Source organism: Semicossyphus pulcher, unplaced genomic scaffold (genome assembly GCF_022749685.1).
Source record: "Semicossyphus pulcher isolate SPU_LCO1_2020_fin unplaced genomic scaffold, fSemPul1.0.p SCAF_12, whole genome shotgun sequence".
NCBI classification, from domain to species: domain Eukaryota; kingdom Metazoa; phylum Chordata; class Actinopteri; order Labriformes; family Labridae; genus Semicossyphus; species Semicossyphus pulcher.
In genome coordinates this window covers 20,128,437-20,145,390 of record NW_027211626.1, presented here as the reverse complement: position 1 = coordinate 20,145,390, position 16,954 = coordinate 20,128,437, and the positions used below count along the sequence as shown (strand labels likewise).

The 16,954-nt window shown below is 41.2% G+C and overlaps 1 protein-coding gene across 2 annotated transcripts in view; it reads right to left on the bottom strand.

Moving 5' to 3' along the window:
• Positions 1-16,954, bottom strand: part of gfra1a (gdnf family receptor alpha 1a) — a 110,916-nt gene that overhangs the window by 17,526 nt on the left and 76,436 nt on the right. For both annotated transcript variants that reach the window (XM_069658958.1, XM_069658959.1), the window contains 4 exons: positions 12,578-12,756; positions 11,652-11,824; positions 7,662-7,771; positions 5,728-5,862 (listed from right to left, as the gene is read on the bottom strand). In XM_069658958.1, coding sequence (XP_069515059.1) covers positions 5,728-5,862; positions 7,662-7,771; positions 11,652-11,824; positions 12,578-12,756 — 597 coding nt within the window. The remainder of the gene's footprint in view (positions 1-5,727; positions 5,863-7,661; positions 7,772-11,651; positions 11,825-12,577; positions 12,757-16,954) is intronic.

The window sequence follows — 16,954 nt, the reverse complement described above, 5'->3', positions numbered from 1 at the left end:
GATAACTTTCAAAGTTAACTTTCAAAACACCAGTTTTTTTAATGTAGTCTTGTTTGGCCATTTCTGATGCAACCTCAGGACATCAGTAGAATCTCAAAGCAAATAAGCCTTCGTGACACAGTGTCACACAAATTTCTCGCTTCTGTTGAAAACCCGAGCAAATATACTGCCGTAATGCTTACATGAGCTGCAGGATTTGCATTGCCGTGTGCACATTCCTGCCTTTTCTGCCTTTTCTGAATACTTTGTTATTGTGCCACGCAAAAATGTACTTCACCTTTTGTCTAAAAACACCTTTAGTCCTGATAAATTCTTTAAATCTGTGAACATGTACTGAAATTAGCCTTGCCTGAGCTTTATATTGTGATCATAAAGGGTTTAAAAGGCAAAGAAGCACACAAGAAATGAAAGGCAAAGAGCACCCTAATTCCCGAGATGATATAAAAGTGACTCATTAAAGGTTCCTTAATATACTATGTGCTGCTGACTCGATAGTCTTCTGGGAGCTGCTGCTTCTACAACCAGTCACCTTTTTCCAGGAATGGATGACATCAGCACAGGAGCCTCATGACATGACATGAGCATCACCTTGTACTTGTCCTTATTTTAAACCCTAAAAGTAAGACTTGAATCAAAACAGCATTTTTAAAGAAACGAAATGTTCTTCCTTTCCAAAAATATCTTCACTTTTAAGTTTTTAATCTCCAACCGGGTCTCAAAAAGAGTAAGACACATTAAAGCAGATATTCATTTAACCTTCACGGGTGCAAACATCACATTGCATTTGAAGTAAAATGATATCATCTTCCCACTGCAGCAGATATTTGTTGAGGCAATATGAGCTGCATTCTCACAGATGTCTGCATTACCACTTTATCTCACTTTACATGTACAAGGTTTGCTGTAATACTAGAATAAAGATCATGTTGGATGGTGTGACCTTTGCATATTCAGTACATGTTCAGGAAATGGAAAGGCTTTGAATATATTAAAGCTCCAGTGTTTTTCCTGAGAATATTAAAAAACCGGGGCAGGGGTCCAGATGGTAGCAAGATAACAAAGTTGTTGTAAGGAGAATTACAGGATAGGAAAACAGAAGTATATACAGTGTTTGGTAAATGTATTTTTTTCTGGTGTTCCTCTAAACATTTCAGTTTTTTCTTGCCATTGCTGGATATTTTGACTTAACTCATCCAAAGTACTTAAAATGGGTAGAAAGAAAATACTTTTGCTCGACCTGGTCAGAACCTATAGAAAATTACATTAGCTTTCGATGTACAAAAAGTTGTGGAATTGCTCCCTTAGATAATTGCAGCCAGTTGGCCTGAAGAAGGCTATAATGGCTGCATTGGAGTCCTTCAGTACGGTCAATGTCAATGCATGTATGTCTAATAAATGTCCTTGTTTTTGCCACTGACATGCTCAGATATTTTTTGTAGGTATTGGACAACAATACGGGAAGGATCCCTACAGAGAGGCACCTGTTTTTCTGCACCAGAGAAAGGCGTTACATGGCTAACTTCAAAGCCACCACACACCACTGACAAAAGAAATAATTTTACAGTGCAGAATACAGGAGTTGTAGGTCTATTGATGCCTTGACAGGTTAGTTTGTTTGAGTTATTGTGTGACTGTGGTGTTTTAAATGTTAAGTTTGCATCCGACACTATAGCTGTGTATGACAAAAAAACGAACCGATCGAGGAAGTGGAGGCCAAGCACCTCCACTGTTCTGCAAGCTAAAATTAGTGTTTTTGTCAATGGAGTCTGGTGGCTTGGAAGAGAGCAGAGTTAAAAGCTGTTTTTGGTTTTAAAAAAGGATCTTACTCTTTTACAAAAGGTCCATTTCTGTATGCAGCCTTTCTATGATGTTGCCGTACATTAAGAAAAACAAATTGAGGCAGTCAGCGGCAAAAAAACCCCAACTTTTTAGTTGACATACTTTGATTGGGGTCATTTGCCTTCATGGATTAGTTTGCAGCCAGTTTGTTTGGCAAAGCAATCAAAGCAGAGGAATTAAAAAAAATATAAGTTATTTGGACCTTGAAGTTGGGTCTTTCTTAAGAAAGAGAAGTCCTCTTAAAAGTGATAATCTGGAAGATTTTCATTTAAATAGGTGTCTGTTAAATCACTATCTATCGCCGAATGAGGCGGAGCTAAGCGGCTGCTTTTCCGGTCTCTGCAAGTGTTGCGAGTAAACAGTAATCTACTATGGCTGAACAAACAAAGAAAAGATCGATGACTGCAGATACATGCGACGATGTCTGGATATCTGAAGTGTGCTCCCGCAATTACCGTTTACCATAGGTGCCGCCAAAGAGAACGAAACTGAGATCTTCGAGATTACAACTTTAAGGGGTCAAGAGCCCACCAGGTTGGACTGTATACAGACTTATAGATAAAGAGGCCTTCATCCCTGGCATCTCGTCCATTTCTGAAAGATAAACTATACAGTATAGGAACAGAAAGTAAGTCCTCTCTCTTAGTCTTTCCATATTCTATATTTCTGTCTCTTCTCTTTCCTTCTTTCTCTCTTGAAGTTTCTCTCTAGTCATGACCCTGTAGCCGGCTGTGTGTCAGGATCTTCAGAGTTGTCAGTTCCAGTTACTGCTGAGCAAACTTAATGAGAGCAGAAGACGGGAGGGCATGAAAGGAGGGAGATGGAGACAAAGGGATGGGATGAGCAGAAAGAAGCGAGGTGGAGCACGAGCAGGAAAACAAGTGAAAGGAAGGGATGGTAATGGTAGAATTATTATGAAGTAAACGAGTGGCAGAGAGAGTGCAGAGTTGAGACTAATAAAGAACATTCAGAGGAGGCAAATTTCTTCGCTTTACCCTTCGCTTGCCTTCCTACAGTCAATAAAAACAAATAATAGATATACAGAGTGAGAGCTTGTTTTAACCCACATTAACCCCCTTTGATCTTGCAAATATCTCATCGACACACTCGAACACACGCGTGTAAACACATGCGGACGTAAGGTTCAGGCGTGAATGGTTCAAACACACGCACACAGTGACTGTGGCAGCCCTTATTATCTCTGGCAGACCAACCTTGTTAACCCCCGACTGGTAAAAAGACAACAGAGCACAGAAAACAAGAGGAGGGAGGGAAAAGGATAACAGAAGAGGAGGAGATAAATGAGAGAGTGAAAAAGAGAAGAGTCGCTGAAAATGAGGCAGCATCTTGTCGGTGTTTTCTCATCTGGTAACTGTCATTCTGAGAGGGGGAAAGCAAACCGCCCACACAACTTTAAGCAGCACAGTCCTGATCGCAGATTTACCGCAGTTACCACAAAGCTTAGCAGCACAGCAACCAGAGTTTCCATTTCATTCTCCTAGCTTTTCTAGCTCGTATATCCACCCCTACTTCCCAACATCAAGGTTGGAGTCGAATCAAAGTTAATCAAATTAATTTTAAAACCTCATTAAATATATTTAGATTCCACTTTCAATATCGTACGTACATAAATTATAAGATAACTTCCAACGTCGAACTGTAAGACTGACGTGAAGCAGATGTAGAGTTTTCGCGGTACTACCTCAATAATGATCTTGTGCCGAGAACAGACACCGGCTTACAGGAAGCACATTTAACAAGACAATTAACCAGGTTCCAGTCTGTTCCGTGGTCATGTTATTCATTCAAGATTCACAATTAAAAGATAGAAACCTGATCGCCTGGCAAGGCCAACTTAAAGCCCCTGTGAGGAACTTTCAGTTTGTGTTGATTTTGGCGCCCCCTGTGGACAAAGCCGTACCTCTTATCTCTTTGCTGATTTTCTCCTGTACATGCTTAAGAAAAAATATCCTGCTTTCTTTAACAGCCATATGTATCACTTACTTTAAATTTTTGCCCTGGAAAATGTAAACAAAGCAAGTGATAATTAATGTTCGGGCCTACAAAAATAAAAGCCTACAACCAGATTTTTCTTGTATGTTTTTTCAAATTAAAAGAGCACAAAGAGATTGAAGCTTCAACAAAGGTCGCCTCAAGTGAAGCCATTATAAAAATAAAAAAACAAAACAAATTGTGGCAGCTATTTTTTTGGCCATTTTGCGTTGATTGATCGGACAGCTGAAAAGAGACAGGGAATTTGTGGACAAGAGAGAGGGAGGGATGACATGCAGCAAAAAGCCGAAGGTGGGAGTCAAGCCTGCTGCATCATGGACTATAGCCTCAGTAAATGGGGCGCCTGCTCTATCAGTTGAGCTAAACCAGCGCCCTGCCATTTTACTTTTTGCTTTACATTTACATGAAAGTAAATCTTTGTGTTGGATACTTTTTAAGCTTATTTTTCTAGTCATGACTGTCACTGTGTTGTCAGGGTTGATGTGCGAACAGATTACACTTTTAAAACTCTACACATCAGACGTGATATTATGGGGTCCAGCCAAAGTTGTTAGATGCTGTGATTTCCTTTCTACACAATGAAATCACTAAAAAATATTTACCTTAACAAGTTATGATGTTGTGCATGACTTCATTGCATCACTGATAATTAAAAGATAAGGGTACACATCATGTCCTTTGTGTTATATTTACTTAAGGATGTGATGCATAATTTGGTTATGGCGGGAAAAAAGTGGCAGCCACATGGCAATTGTGCAATGGGTCCTTTTAGAAATAAGCTCTTGGTCCTGCAGACTGTAAAAGTGTGACAATTTTCCCATAAATTGAACATAGCACATCACAATTTGCGAATCTAGCTATTTTATCCTCCTGAAACTGGATCCAAAATGGAACTAGCAATAAGGACCCAACCCTATCCACCAGACTCTGTAAGTCAGCCTGAGATAATAGCTGCACTTTCACTTCTACTGTCCATCTATCCATCCCCTTCTATCCCTATTTTTAACATCATTCCCCCGTGTTAGGATCCCTTTTGTTCCATAAGCTCATTAGTTGGGATAAACACTGGATTTCATTGCAACAAAGGTCCGAATATCTTCCACTAAATCTGTTTCCATTCAATCATCTGTGAACCAGATTTCAGCAACGCTCCTTCAAGCGTGTGTGATTACAAACATTCCCCCAGCTCAGGTGTCCTTGAGCAAGATACACCCTATCTGACCCTGCGTTCTGACCTCCGTACAGCAATCAATGAGGAATCACGTTACACTTAAACTGGAGGACGGCAGCGGGCTGACTGACACTGAGTGCACTATCAAAACAAAAGGAGCAGAATTAGCTCTGATTACAGAGAGACACAGACCGAATCAGGCTCTTATCTGCACCGCTTGGTAGGAATGTCCTGCGACTTATTAATCGTGGCTGGGAATAGGTGTGAGATTGTGCGTGTGTGCGTGTGGCAGAGAGACAGACAAGCGTGTGTGTTCGAGGGGGGTTGTTAATTAAAGTCGTTGTGTAAGAGAGCTGGGTGTGAAAGCGGCTTTCTGTCAGAGATCTGGAGCAGGAGTTTTGCTACGGCTTTTAGGCACACACACACACACACACACACACACACACACACATTCAGGCACGGTGGTGCAATATGACTGCTCTCTCTATAATGCAGAGGGATAACAATGCGAGCATGGCAATGGGATATATTTGGTTAGGAGGGGAGACAGGAGAAGAAAAGAGAGGATGAAATGATCCCAGCAGAGCAAAGTGGGTGAAAATAGAAAGTAAGGGAGCAGAATTGAGAGGAACTGATACGACTGAAGTGTAATAGAAAAGAGTAGAGGAACATTGAATAGTGTTTTGGTCAGAGGGATAACTTACGGAGGCAGGTGTTGTCGGTGAAAAACTCTGTGAATTTGTCACACTCGTCCTTGTTGTTGCCGCTGTTGCTGCAGTCGCAGTAGGGCGACACGCTGATTTTGGGTGAGCGCAGGTAGTTGGGAGTCATCACGGTACCTGCAGCAGAAGCAGAGAAGGATTTTCATTCATTCATTTATGTCTAAAATTGCTGCATTAACAAAGTAAAAATATGGCTGATTGTCTGCAAAAAAAGGGACATTGAAACCCTTTAAGACTCAGCCATCGTCCTCTGTTTGTGTTAGATGATAAATGCCGCCATAACACGGTTAAATGTTGTGATATTTGTCCCTCTTTCTCTCCTCCCCATGTAGGGGAGTAACGCAGTGTACTGGTGTTTCTGCAGGAGGCAGAATGCAGAGGAGCCGGAGAGTGAAGAATAGGCTCTCTCTCTGCGAGGGAAAGTAAATAGCTTCAGTCAGTGATTTCTCACTCCCCCAATGGATTGTTCCCTGGCGCTGGCTGCAATCCAAAACAGGCCTTTTTGTTTTGCAGTAGGCAGAATGAATTGGCGCTGTGCGGACTGGGTGTGCATGTGTGGTCTGGTTTAGTGAATTGCGAGGACCGAATCTTGACAGCTCATTAGGTGTTTTTGGACCGGGGGAACTTTTAGTTTAGATTAGTTCCCTTTTTTCTTGTAAGTCCTGTTTTAGGTCCTGCTTCAGAGTTAATCTCCCAGGCACAAGAGGAAGCTTGAGCAACTTTATGTGGTTTTTGGTGCAGATGAAAGAGTATGTCACTAAGACAAACACATGAGCCAATAAGAACCAGAAACTGGCATCTTTAAAAATAGGATTGTAAATATCTTAAATGGTCCAGAAGATGGTAGGTGTGAGTGTGAAAGGTTGTCTGTCTCTATGTGTCAGCCCTGTGATTGACTGGCGATTCGTCCAGGGTGTACCCCGCCTATAGCCTAATGAGAGCAGGGATAGGCTCCAGCCCCATGCCCCAAAAAGATAGACAGTGGAGTCTTAATTTCATAGTTTTGTCAATAATTTCTATTCAGATGGAATTAAAAAACCTCCAGGTCAACGTATTTGAAAGAGACCTATAAGATCCACTTCCTGCTTCAATTTGACCAGTCCAGTACTTTCCAAAGTTTGGGACAATGAGAGCTTAGTATTATTGCTATTTCAAAAGACAATTTAAGTTATACCTTTAAAGAGGGGGTATTATGCTGTTTCACATGTTAAGACATATATATAATGTTACAGTTTTGGATGTTCAGACTAAACGTGGGTGAAGTTTCAAATCTGTAGGTCAATGTATGTTGGAGTAATCCCCAGGCTTCTCAGCTCAGTCTGCTGTGGACGCCAGGTTTCACACAGTTTTTTTCTACATGCTGCACTTTGTGACGTCACAAAGTGCAGCCTCAGCATGCTTCGGAGAGCTGGCCAATCAGAAGAAAGCTAAATAATCTTCATCATGCCTTCTTTTAAGTAGAGTCCTCCAAGTTTTCTTGCTTAATCAATTGTGTCAACAATTTAATTTTCATTTCAATTCAAATACTTTTTCCCGGTTTGGTGATGGTACCAACTAAGAAATCAGTGTATTTATGAGGGCAACTGTCAAAGGTTGTACCACTCTATATAGTTGTACTATATAAAGCACTGATGTAAGATAGTTTTACTCAGACGTGCTTAGTTTTGGTTTTACCTCAAGTTATTTAGAATATCTGGCTGAACTGATTCAACTTGTCTGATCATCTGACTGCTTGTGTTTCATGCACCATCAAACTGTTGCTTCCAGATTTAATCTCTAACCTCGGCCGGTGTTATTTAACAATGAAATAAGGTTGTAAAATAATCTGTTTATCCTTTAAAGACTTGAAGACGAACAATCCACTGAATGCCAGGACAAAACTGACCAATAACAATCAAGTGTCCATGAAAACTCACCGACCAGGCCCGAGTATGAGAGGAGGCAGTCAGCGTAGTTCTCCTTCAGACAGCCCGACAGCGAGCGAGGCTCCGGCTGGCAGTTGACAAAGAAGTCAGCCAGTCGTGACCTGAAACAAACACACATCCCAAAAAAATGTCAGAGCCAAACATCATTATAGCCCCCATAGATTTTATATGAGAAATATAGATGGCCAATGTGCAGCAATGAGCCCGGTCCAAATGAGCGTTCACTGGAAGTCATTTCTCTCAATGTAATTAAGCATCTTAATGGCTGCCGTCAGTGCAGCGAGATGACCCTCTTACGCACGCTGCGGCTGGTTTATATCCTGGAATGAACGAGGCTAAAGGCAATTCTCCACCAGGTCTGTTCTGTTTCATTTACTGCCTTCATAAATGTTTGTTTACACTTTAGCCACAGGTGCAGTGGCATGTGAAATTGGAAGGGAGTTTGGATTCCCAAGGAAGTCAGCATAAGAAGTTAGATTGAGTGTGATATACGAGTGCTTTGACACAAAACAAACCTTTTTGTGCTACTTTTGGAGTGTAACATCTTTGTGGAGAAGGGACATTTGTTTCACAATCTGGATTGAAAACGTCCAACTTTAGCCATCCCTCCTTTAACATCATTAGTCAGAATATCAGTTGTTGAGATATTTTTCATTAGGGCAGGGACATTACAAAATTACATGATTCAGTCCTTGTTTTGTAAACAAATTTCAATTCATTCAGTATTTTTGGGCATTTTTTGTCTTTATTGATTAGACAGCTGAAGAGAGACAGGAAATATTGGGAGAAGAGAGTGGGGGGTGACATGCAGCAAAGGGCTGAGGGCAGGAGTCGGGCCTGCGGCTGCCGCATCAAGGACTAGCCTCTGTATATGGGGCGCCTGCTCTACCCGTTGAGCTAAACCAGCGCCCCCAATTCATTCTTTTATAATTCCTTATTCACACTAAAGCAGTGGGCCAAAGTTAAAGCATGGAGTCACTAAATAAATAAATATAAATAATTTTCTTTAGCTGTTGGTAAACCACAATTATGTGAAGATGTATGTAAAAATGTTACCATCAGCAATATGATTTATGTCCAAAACATTTCAAATATCAAAAAGATGCTGTCCATGAAATAAAATGACCTCTACATTCAGCGTTTACTACGACGGAATTTTAGTGCCACATTAAAGAAAAAAGAATCTAAGATTACGATAAAGTCATAATTTTACGATAAAAAGTCCTCAGTGAAGAAAATTGTAATATTACAACTTCTCGTAATATTACAAGAATAAAGTTGTAATAATGCAACAAAAAAGTCAAAATATTACGAGAATAAAGTTGTTATATTACGAGAATGAAGTTATATTACGAGAATAAGGTTGTAAGAGAATAAAGTCGTAACATTACGAGAATAAAGTTGTAGAAATACAACAAAAACATTGTAATATTAGGGGAATAAAGTCGTAATATTATGAGAATAAAGTTATTATATTACGAGAATTAAGTTATTTTACGAGAATAAAGTTGTAAGAGAATAAAGACGTAATATTACAAGAATAAAGGTGTAATATTAAAATAAGAAAATTGTATATTACAAGAATGTTATATTATGAGAATAAAGTCTTAATATTACAAGAGAACTGTCGTAATTTTAAAGAGAAATAAGTTGTAATATTACAACTTTATTCTATAATGAGAAAAAAAAGTTGTAATATGACAAGAGTAAAGTAATAATATTACGACTTCACGTAATCTCAGATTTATTTTTAAATCCTGCAGCTAAAGGCCCATTATTTGGGGATCCAAATAAAGAATAAAGAATAAAGACACATTGATGAACATTGTGAAACTGTTTGCCTCATAGCACCACAAGTGGCTGAAACTTTCATGAATAGTTTTTCAATCCACAGGAAAAAGGATTGTAAAGGTAATCAGATGTCTGTGTTTATCTGAATGAGACCGTTACAACCTGCTACCTGTAAAAAGTTGCAAGCATGCACCAAAACACACACAAACTCACTTGTACGCACTCAGAACAGTATCTGTCTGATCACACTATCTGGTGCAGATCACAGAAGAGCTGTCAGTAGTGAGAGTCGTCAACAGAAGCCTCGATGACACACCTGACATATGGAGAGAGAGCTGGTGGAAATGCATGGCTTTAATCTATCCGCGCTAACTGACAAATGGACCGAGAGGAAGCCGAGCTGCGGCGAGGCCGTTTGTTCTGCCCTGAGCGTACGTCTGACGGATAGAGAGCGGCGTGTGGAGATAAAAAGACGGAGATGAAAGGAAGGAGAGAAACTTGCTGTATGAATTTACTGTTGTCGTGCTGCTTGCTGTTAAGTAGAGACAAAGGGTGAGGAGTGAGAGAGGGAGACCTGAGGCCACAGTCCAAATGGAGTTCATTTATGATGCCTAATGCCTCCATTTAATCCCACAGAGCCACACGACTGCTGGCTCTGGAGACAAGCACACACACACTCACACACACACTCCAATACCGGTGATGTCAGATGTCCATGACAGGATTACTGTTTTCCGAGCATGAATTACTCTTTTCTGTGTGTGTGGTATGCTGGTGACTACAGTGACTATACAATGTATAGGGATGTCCTCGGGGCATGTTTGTTCTTTGGTGCCTTTGTTAATGTGTTAATTACAATGTGGGGACATGGACTAATTGTTGTTCCTACTAGGTAAACAGTTAAGTTTAAGGGGTTAGAGCTTCATTAGCTTTTAAGTAAGCTTACAATTAGAGTAAGTCTCCTTGGAATGAACATAAGTCAATGTAATGTACTCCTAAGTGACCAAAGCAAGTGCATGTGGGTGTGCATGATCCTTAGGTGCAGGATTTGTAACCTGCACCGCTAATTTTGGTGTTAACATCTGCCTGATCCCAATCTCCACCATAAAGGCCTAAAGCACTGAAACCTTCGCCGACTTAACTGACGCCAGGCGTGCAGTCCGTAACTCTGTCTTTCTCCAAGATACCAAGTTTGCAGTGAACTCTGGGTAAGTCTCAGAAATAAGTCTGCAGATATGTGGACGAAAAATTCATAATTTGGCGTTGAAAAGTCCACATCAGTGTCCTCACGCACTTGATGATTTGATGGTGGGACAGCACTAAAGCACTCACTCACTTAGCAGGGACGCATCTCAAAGTCTGTGAGTCTGTGAGTGTGGAGATTGGCATTAGTAGATTATCTTTAATACGACCAGCTTGACATGACGATAGCCAGATTGCACCAATCCTTGGAATTACCGTGATAAAATGTATCCCTCATGTGATTAGATGTGCCTCATGTCAGTGTAGAGTCGTTAGAGCTGTTTTTTAATAGACCTTAGAGTTAAGGTGTCAGTCATATACTGTGGCCGCAGTTCTCAACTGGTGGGTCGGGACCCAAGAGTGGCTAGCAGTGGGTTGCGGATGTGTGCTTGAGAACAAAAAAGTCAATGCTGTGCTTTTATTTTGAAGGACATGGGTTTCCTTTGACCTGACGTTTAGTCACACTCCATGTATCCACTAACTGGGTAATCCCAGCTACATTTACATTCCTGAACTTGATGAGCCCTACAGTGGTTGCATTTATGTTGCAGTTTTTAGCATTTTTCTTTAGAGGGAAAATTTTCCTCTTCTGCACTGCCACCGTTTTAGTTGACTATTATACTGTTGTGTTTCGTAATGTTGACATACTGCGATGTTTTGTTCTGTCTCAGGTCGGTGCTGCTCCATTTTCCATTAAATATGTTTGAGTGGTTGAAAAAATCGGAAATGTGGGTCACGATTTGTCATTAAGGAGGTGGTGATGGGCCCTTAAGCTACACCAGTTTAGAACCACTCACCTATTGCATCCCTTGGAAGGGGTGTTGTGTCTCTTCCCACCTCTTAGTGCCCTGATTTCCTGTTTTTACTGACTGCTGTCTAATAAAAGGCAGTCAAAACATTTAATAAGAAAATAAAATGAGTATATCTTATAGGTGTGCTGTTTTCTACCTGCAGATGTAGTTGGTCTTGCAGGAGGCCTGCAGTTCGAGACAGTTGGGCTTCTGTTTCTCTTCGTACGAGCAGACGGGGACGATGGTCTGACGCCGGCGTTCAGAACATGCCGTCTGGTCGCTAAGAGGGCAGGAGCAGAACAACATGCCGTAGCTGTGCTTCGGAGGAACCTGCGCAGGGCAAAGGAGGACAAATACAACATTTACTATAAGAGTCTAAAAGATATTTTTCCTGCCAAATGTTTTACTTTTTGCCAATTGAGAGACAGTGCTCTCCCTTGTATTCGCTTGATGAGGCCTGAAGTTGTGGATGGCTCTATAGATAATTGTGCATAAGAATCATATCTGCTCTGCCGCCTCTCAAACACTGAAGCATAAACAAAGTCTGATGTTAGCGCTGAATGGCACCAACAGTAGAGTGTCATCATAGTTTTCTGTCAAACACAAAGACAACTTAAAGCTTAAGGCTGTTTACACAGACGGAAAAAGCAAACAAAAGTACACATCACACTAAGATTAACACTGTCACACATTCTTTGTACATTTCTGTTTATATTGTTGCTCATCTGAAGCCACCCCGGTTAAGTTATTCCATGGGGACATGATGGGAGCTGGGCTGTAATTACAATGTTTCACATCGTTTTCTACAATATGGCACAGACAGCGAAAACATCTTTTGTGTTTGATGACTGAATCAATGTCAAAGCTCGCAGCTGGAAAAGCAAAGCCCGGACAAAAAGGCCTGCGTGATTATTTATTGTGATTTTGACAACCCGTCTAACTTATGCACTTCAAAATCATCCCTCCTTTTGAAGCAGGCCCTTTGTGGTGGACATCCAGCTTTTATCAAACATCAGTGGAGTGGAAAAACCTCCAGTGTGTGTGCTTTGTTTTGATGACTTTGTGTCAGAAGAAGTGCCTCGCCTTGTCGAAGAATTGCCGCAGGGCCTTGTGGCACTTCCTCTTGTTGCAGACTTCAGCGGTGGAGACGCGGCTGGTGCAGGGGCTGATGTAGGCCGAGCGGTACTTTTTACACGTGTCGTTCAGGTTGCAGGCTTTGGCTGCGTTCAGGCAGTTGTTCTCCCTGGTCATGGCAGGTTCACCTAAAGACGAGGAGAGGAAGACAGGGGGACGGGAAGGGAAGAAAAACGACAACAAATGTTGAGCAAACGTCATCAAGCCAAAGGTGCTAATAGTGATATATTCAGTGTTTCGTCAAAAAGCGATGAAAGTGGGCAAAAATAACATGTTATTTATAATAACAATGAATATGTAATACACAGCATTCCCAGACTATTCCCATTTTTGTCATTTGAGTTCAGTAGTTCATTAAACAATTGCAAAACGGATAAAAATACAGTCTTAAAAGACTCGTGAAAATGTGACAATTTTCCAGGAAAGACACAACAAACATTTCATGATGTCTTTGAGATATCATTAAAAACAGGTGGAAGTGTGAACACGCTTTTTTCTCAAACAAATCTCATTTGTCTTGGGGCGAACTTTCCACCAAATGTCACCGAAATCTGTTCAAATGATGAGCAAACATCTGACGGATTCATCCAACCAAGGCCTGATCAACCTGTTGCGGTCCCGCGGCAGGTTTTTGTAGTAATAATGCCATATGAGCACATTAAAAAACACTAAACTGATACATTTGGACACATGGACTTTTTTAAGACTTGTCAATAACATATGCAGAACATGCCTTAGTTGATATCTTGTGTTAGTGGCACAAATTATCCAACACATGTGCAACTAACACTCATCCTACAAACACATTTTACATTAAACTACAACGAGAAAAAAACAGTTGCCTCTCTTACTTTTATAATTAAAAGGCCCATTAAGATCTGAGTAACTGAGGCAGTTGTCTGCTTTCCTAGAGGATAAACCAGCCTTGTGGCCACATCTCCCAAAAGGTAACTTGTTCCTGTAAAAATGATAGGATCTAGGAGGAGTTTGTTAAAGTATGGATCCAGTAAATCGGCAAATAATGGGCCGAAATGGGCCTTATTTTGACAGTTAAACTGGAATGGCTGACTTCCTGTTGGGTTTTAGGTATAGGTGCAAGAGGATTTTTTGTAAGTCTTGACATGGTTAATATGCATACCAAATTTCATACATGTAAGTGAAAATAAGCTCAATCGGGAGCCCTTTTTGAAATTTTGTAGGGAGCGCTGTGGAGCCGTTTTGCTGGACTCATATCCAAGGACCATAAAATATCAAGTTTTTCGCCAGACCTGATGCGTGTGCAAAAACTAGTGACTGTTTGGGCATGTTAAAGCACCCGTTTGGATCTCGGATCCTAATTAAAAAAATAAAATGAGGTGCTGGTTTAGCGCAGTGGTTAAGGTGTGTGCCCCATGTACAGAGGTGCAGCCCTTGATGCAGCGTCCCCGGGCTCCTCTCCTCTGCTGCATGTCAGCCCCGCTCATTCTTCCCACATTTCCGCCTCTATCCACCCTCCTATCTAATAAAGGAAAAGGCCAGAAGAATCATACATCTACTTTTAAATACTTATATCTGCACACTGAGAATACCCCTACATGTCAAAACATCATAGCACTAAAGCAGCTTGACTCCCCTGGCTGCAACATTTCAACCACAGAGAGCAGAAACAAAGAGAAAGAGGCCGAGACAGCAGCATATTGATGTTTTCTTTCTTTCTATTAGATAAACCCGGCAACATATTCCTCTGCCTGTATTTGTGCTTGTTTGTTTGTTGGCTGATATGAATGTTTGTTTTCATGTCTATCCTCTATCTGTGCATGTGTATGTGCGTGTGTTGGTTTAGGCTAACAGAGAATACAAGACCCAGTTTGCGGTCTAACTCGCTGCTTGGCCTGAATCAAACATTAGTGTGTGTGTGTGTGTGTGTACGTGTAAAGTCATCACAGTCTCCAGTGCACTGCCTTGCTCGTCTGTCAGCCTGCACTAATTGCCAGCGTTGTCCCCGATCTTCTATCAATTAACATTTTCACACACTTTCACCCCCTCTTTGCACTCGTTTTTTTGGGGGGATAAAAATGGAGCAAAAGCAGCATTTTTAAAAAATGCAACGAGCACCAATTAAAAACTGGAGAAAGGCCGGCGTGACAGATGTACAGAAGCGGCACGGGGCAGGCGGCAGAGGAGAACAGCGGGAGCGATGTAAGCAAATCAACAAAGTGAGCGGCTGATGGAGCGTGGGCTGTGTTGTGACTGCAAACGGTGTTAATGAGATTCAACACATCAAGGGGAGGGAGGAGAGGGAAAAAAGGGAGGGAGATTAAAAGGGACATAGAAACATGAAGGGGTGTGTGAGCTGATGGTCTGCTGTATTAATAGGTGACAGAGAGGATGGTGTTTATTCTAGAAAAGAGGAAACACTTAGAATAGAGCTTTGGCAGCCCCTGAGCAAAGATACTATTGGTTTCTCCTCGTGAACGGGTCGATGCTGTGCATTGGAAGGAGGAAGGATCGTTGAGCCCTAAATTAAGGGCGTTTTCACATCAGGTACGATTGCTTGGTACCGGACCCGAGTACGGTTGCCCTCCCTCTCCTCTCCCCCGCTGGTCAGCTTTCACATTAGTAATTTCGTTCCATACCCGAGCACACTTGTGGTCGGACTCTGAAGCAGAAGGTGGTAATGCACCTCAAAAACAAGGAGAAGAGTATCATCAACTACGAAACACTGTTTATGTTGTCGTTTCAGTGTCGACAAGCGTGTGAATCACATGATCCCAAGCCCATACAATGGATCCGACCGTCGCACTATGCCTACTATTATTCATGTTTTGGAGAAAATCTCAAGAACGACCCTCTCACCTACATTCCTACGGTATCAGCCCTGGCCGTGCAGTTCAGAGGATGAGATCGGCGGTGCTGCGCACATACGCAGATTTCTGAGGAGACATTATTAAAAGCAGTCCACTTCTGTGGTTTGGTACAGTTAGCTTTCACATCTGATGCGTACCGTACCTGAGTACTATGAACTACCAGCTATGAATGAAGTTTATACATGACTGACAATATTTTAGATTCATTAAGATGTGTGGAAAAAAAATAAATTTGTGGAGCAAATTTCTCGTAAAAGTACACAGTATCTATGAGGTGAAAAAAACCCACAATGCATACCAAACTGAATGATTTGATCCTCCTATTTTGCGCATGTCCTCTGCCCTGTTTCAATGTCTGAATGTGTTTTTGGGGCCATGTAATTTTTTTTGTCGAGCCGAAAAAATAAATTATCAGTAGTTTAAAAAATGGGAATATTGTATTTGAATGTTAAGCTGTAAAATCGGGGCTGTGTTCTGCACTCATTAGCTACAAATCTAAAGTTTACCTGGGAAATTTTCGGGGTTAAAGGAATCTTCTTGACTGGAATTACTGGATAATATCAGGGTCTCAAATTCTGGTGTTAAATCAGACGATAGTAAGAAGAAATAAAAACTATCGAACTACATTTTCACAAACAACTGTATTATCAGTACCTCTAAAGACATCTGTTTCACCTACACTTTTATTTCATACAACATTTTGGCCTAAACTACCTTTATGAGGTGTATAAAGGAGCTTTAGATTTAGAGTCCTGCATCAATAATTGAATAGAAACTTTTCTACAAATTCTGAACTGCATTTTTTAAAGACTGGATTTCATTTTAAAATGATGTCAGAGGAAACGCTCTGCTTAAACAGCTTTTTAAGTAGCAACCTTTCTACTTGTCTGTTTCCCTCTACCAGCTGGCGGCGAAGCATCCTGTTATTCTCTCCTCCAAAACTTTCCTCTTTCACTTCAAACCCCTCTCATGCACCTCCACTCCTGCTGCATCTCTCCCACTCTCCTGCCCTCATGTCCGCCTTCAATTTCTTCCTTCCTCCTCTCCTGCATCTGTCTCTTCTCTCTGGATCAGCGCGTCGACACATACTACTTCATACTTTTATTTTCTTTCAGCTAGCTGAGATCCACTGACTGACTGTCATCTGCTCACCCTGCAGTCGTCTCCTGGGCGGCTGAGCTGGGGGTTGTGCTTTTTGTGTGTGTTCTTTGAATTATCGTTTGAAAGGACTTGATTGGTGGACCTATGTTTTATGTTTTCACGCACAAGAACCCTTTTAGTTTAAAAGTGTCAGTGGAGGAATATTAACATGTTATCTTATAGAAAGTTGCAACACATTGCTCCATTTCCTTAAAACCAAAAGCCTTTTCAGATCTCTTTTTTAGCGGTCAAGATGTCAAGCACATTGTGGGGTGTACATTAATAAGCAGAGTTAATGTAAGAGGAAGAAAAAGAGGAAGGAGGAGAACTTAAAAGCCAC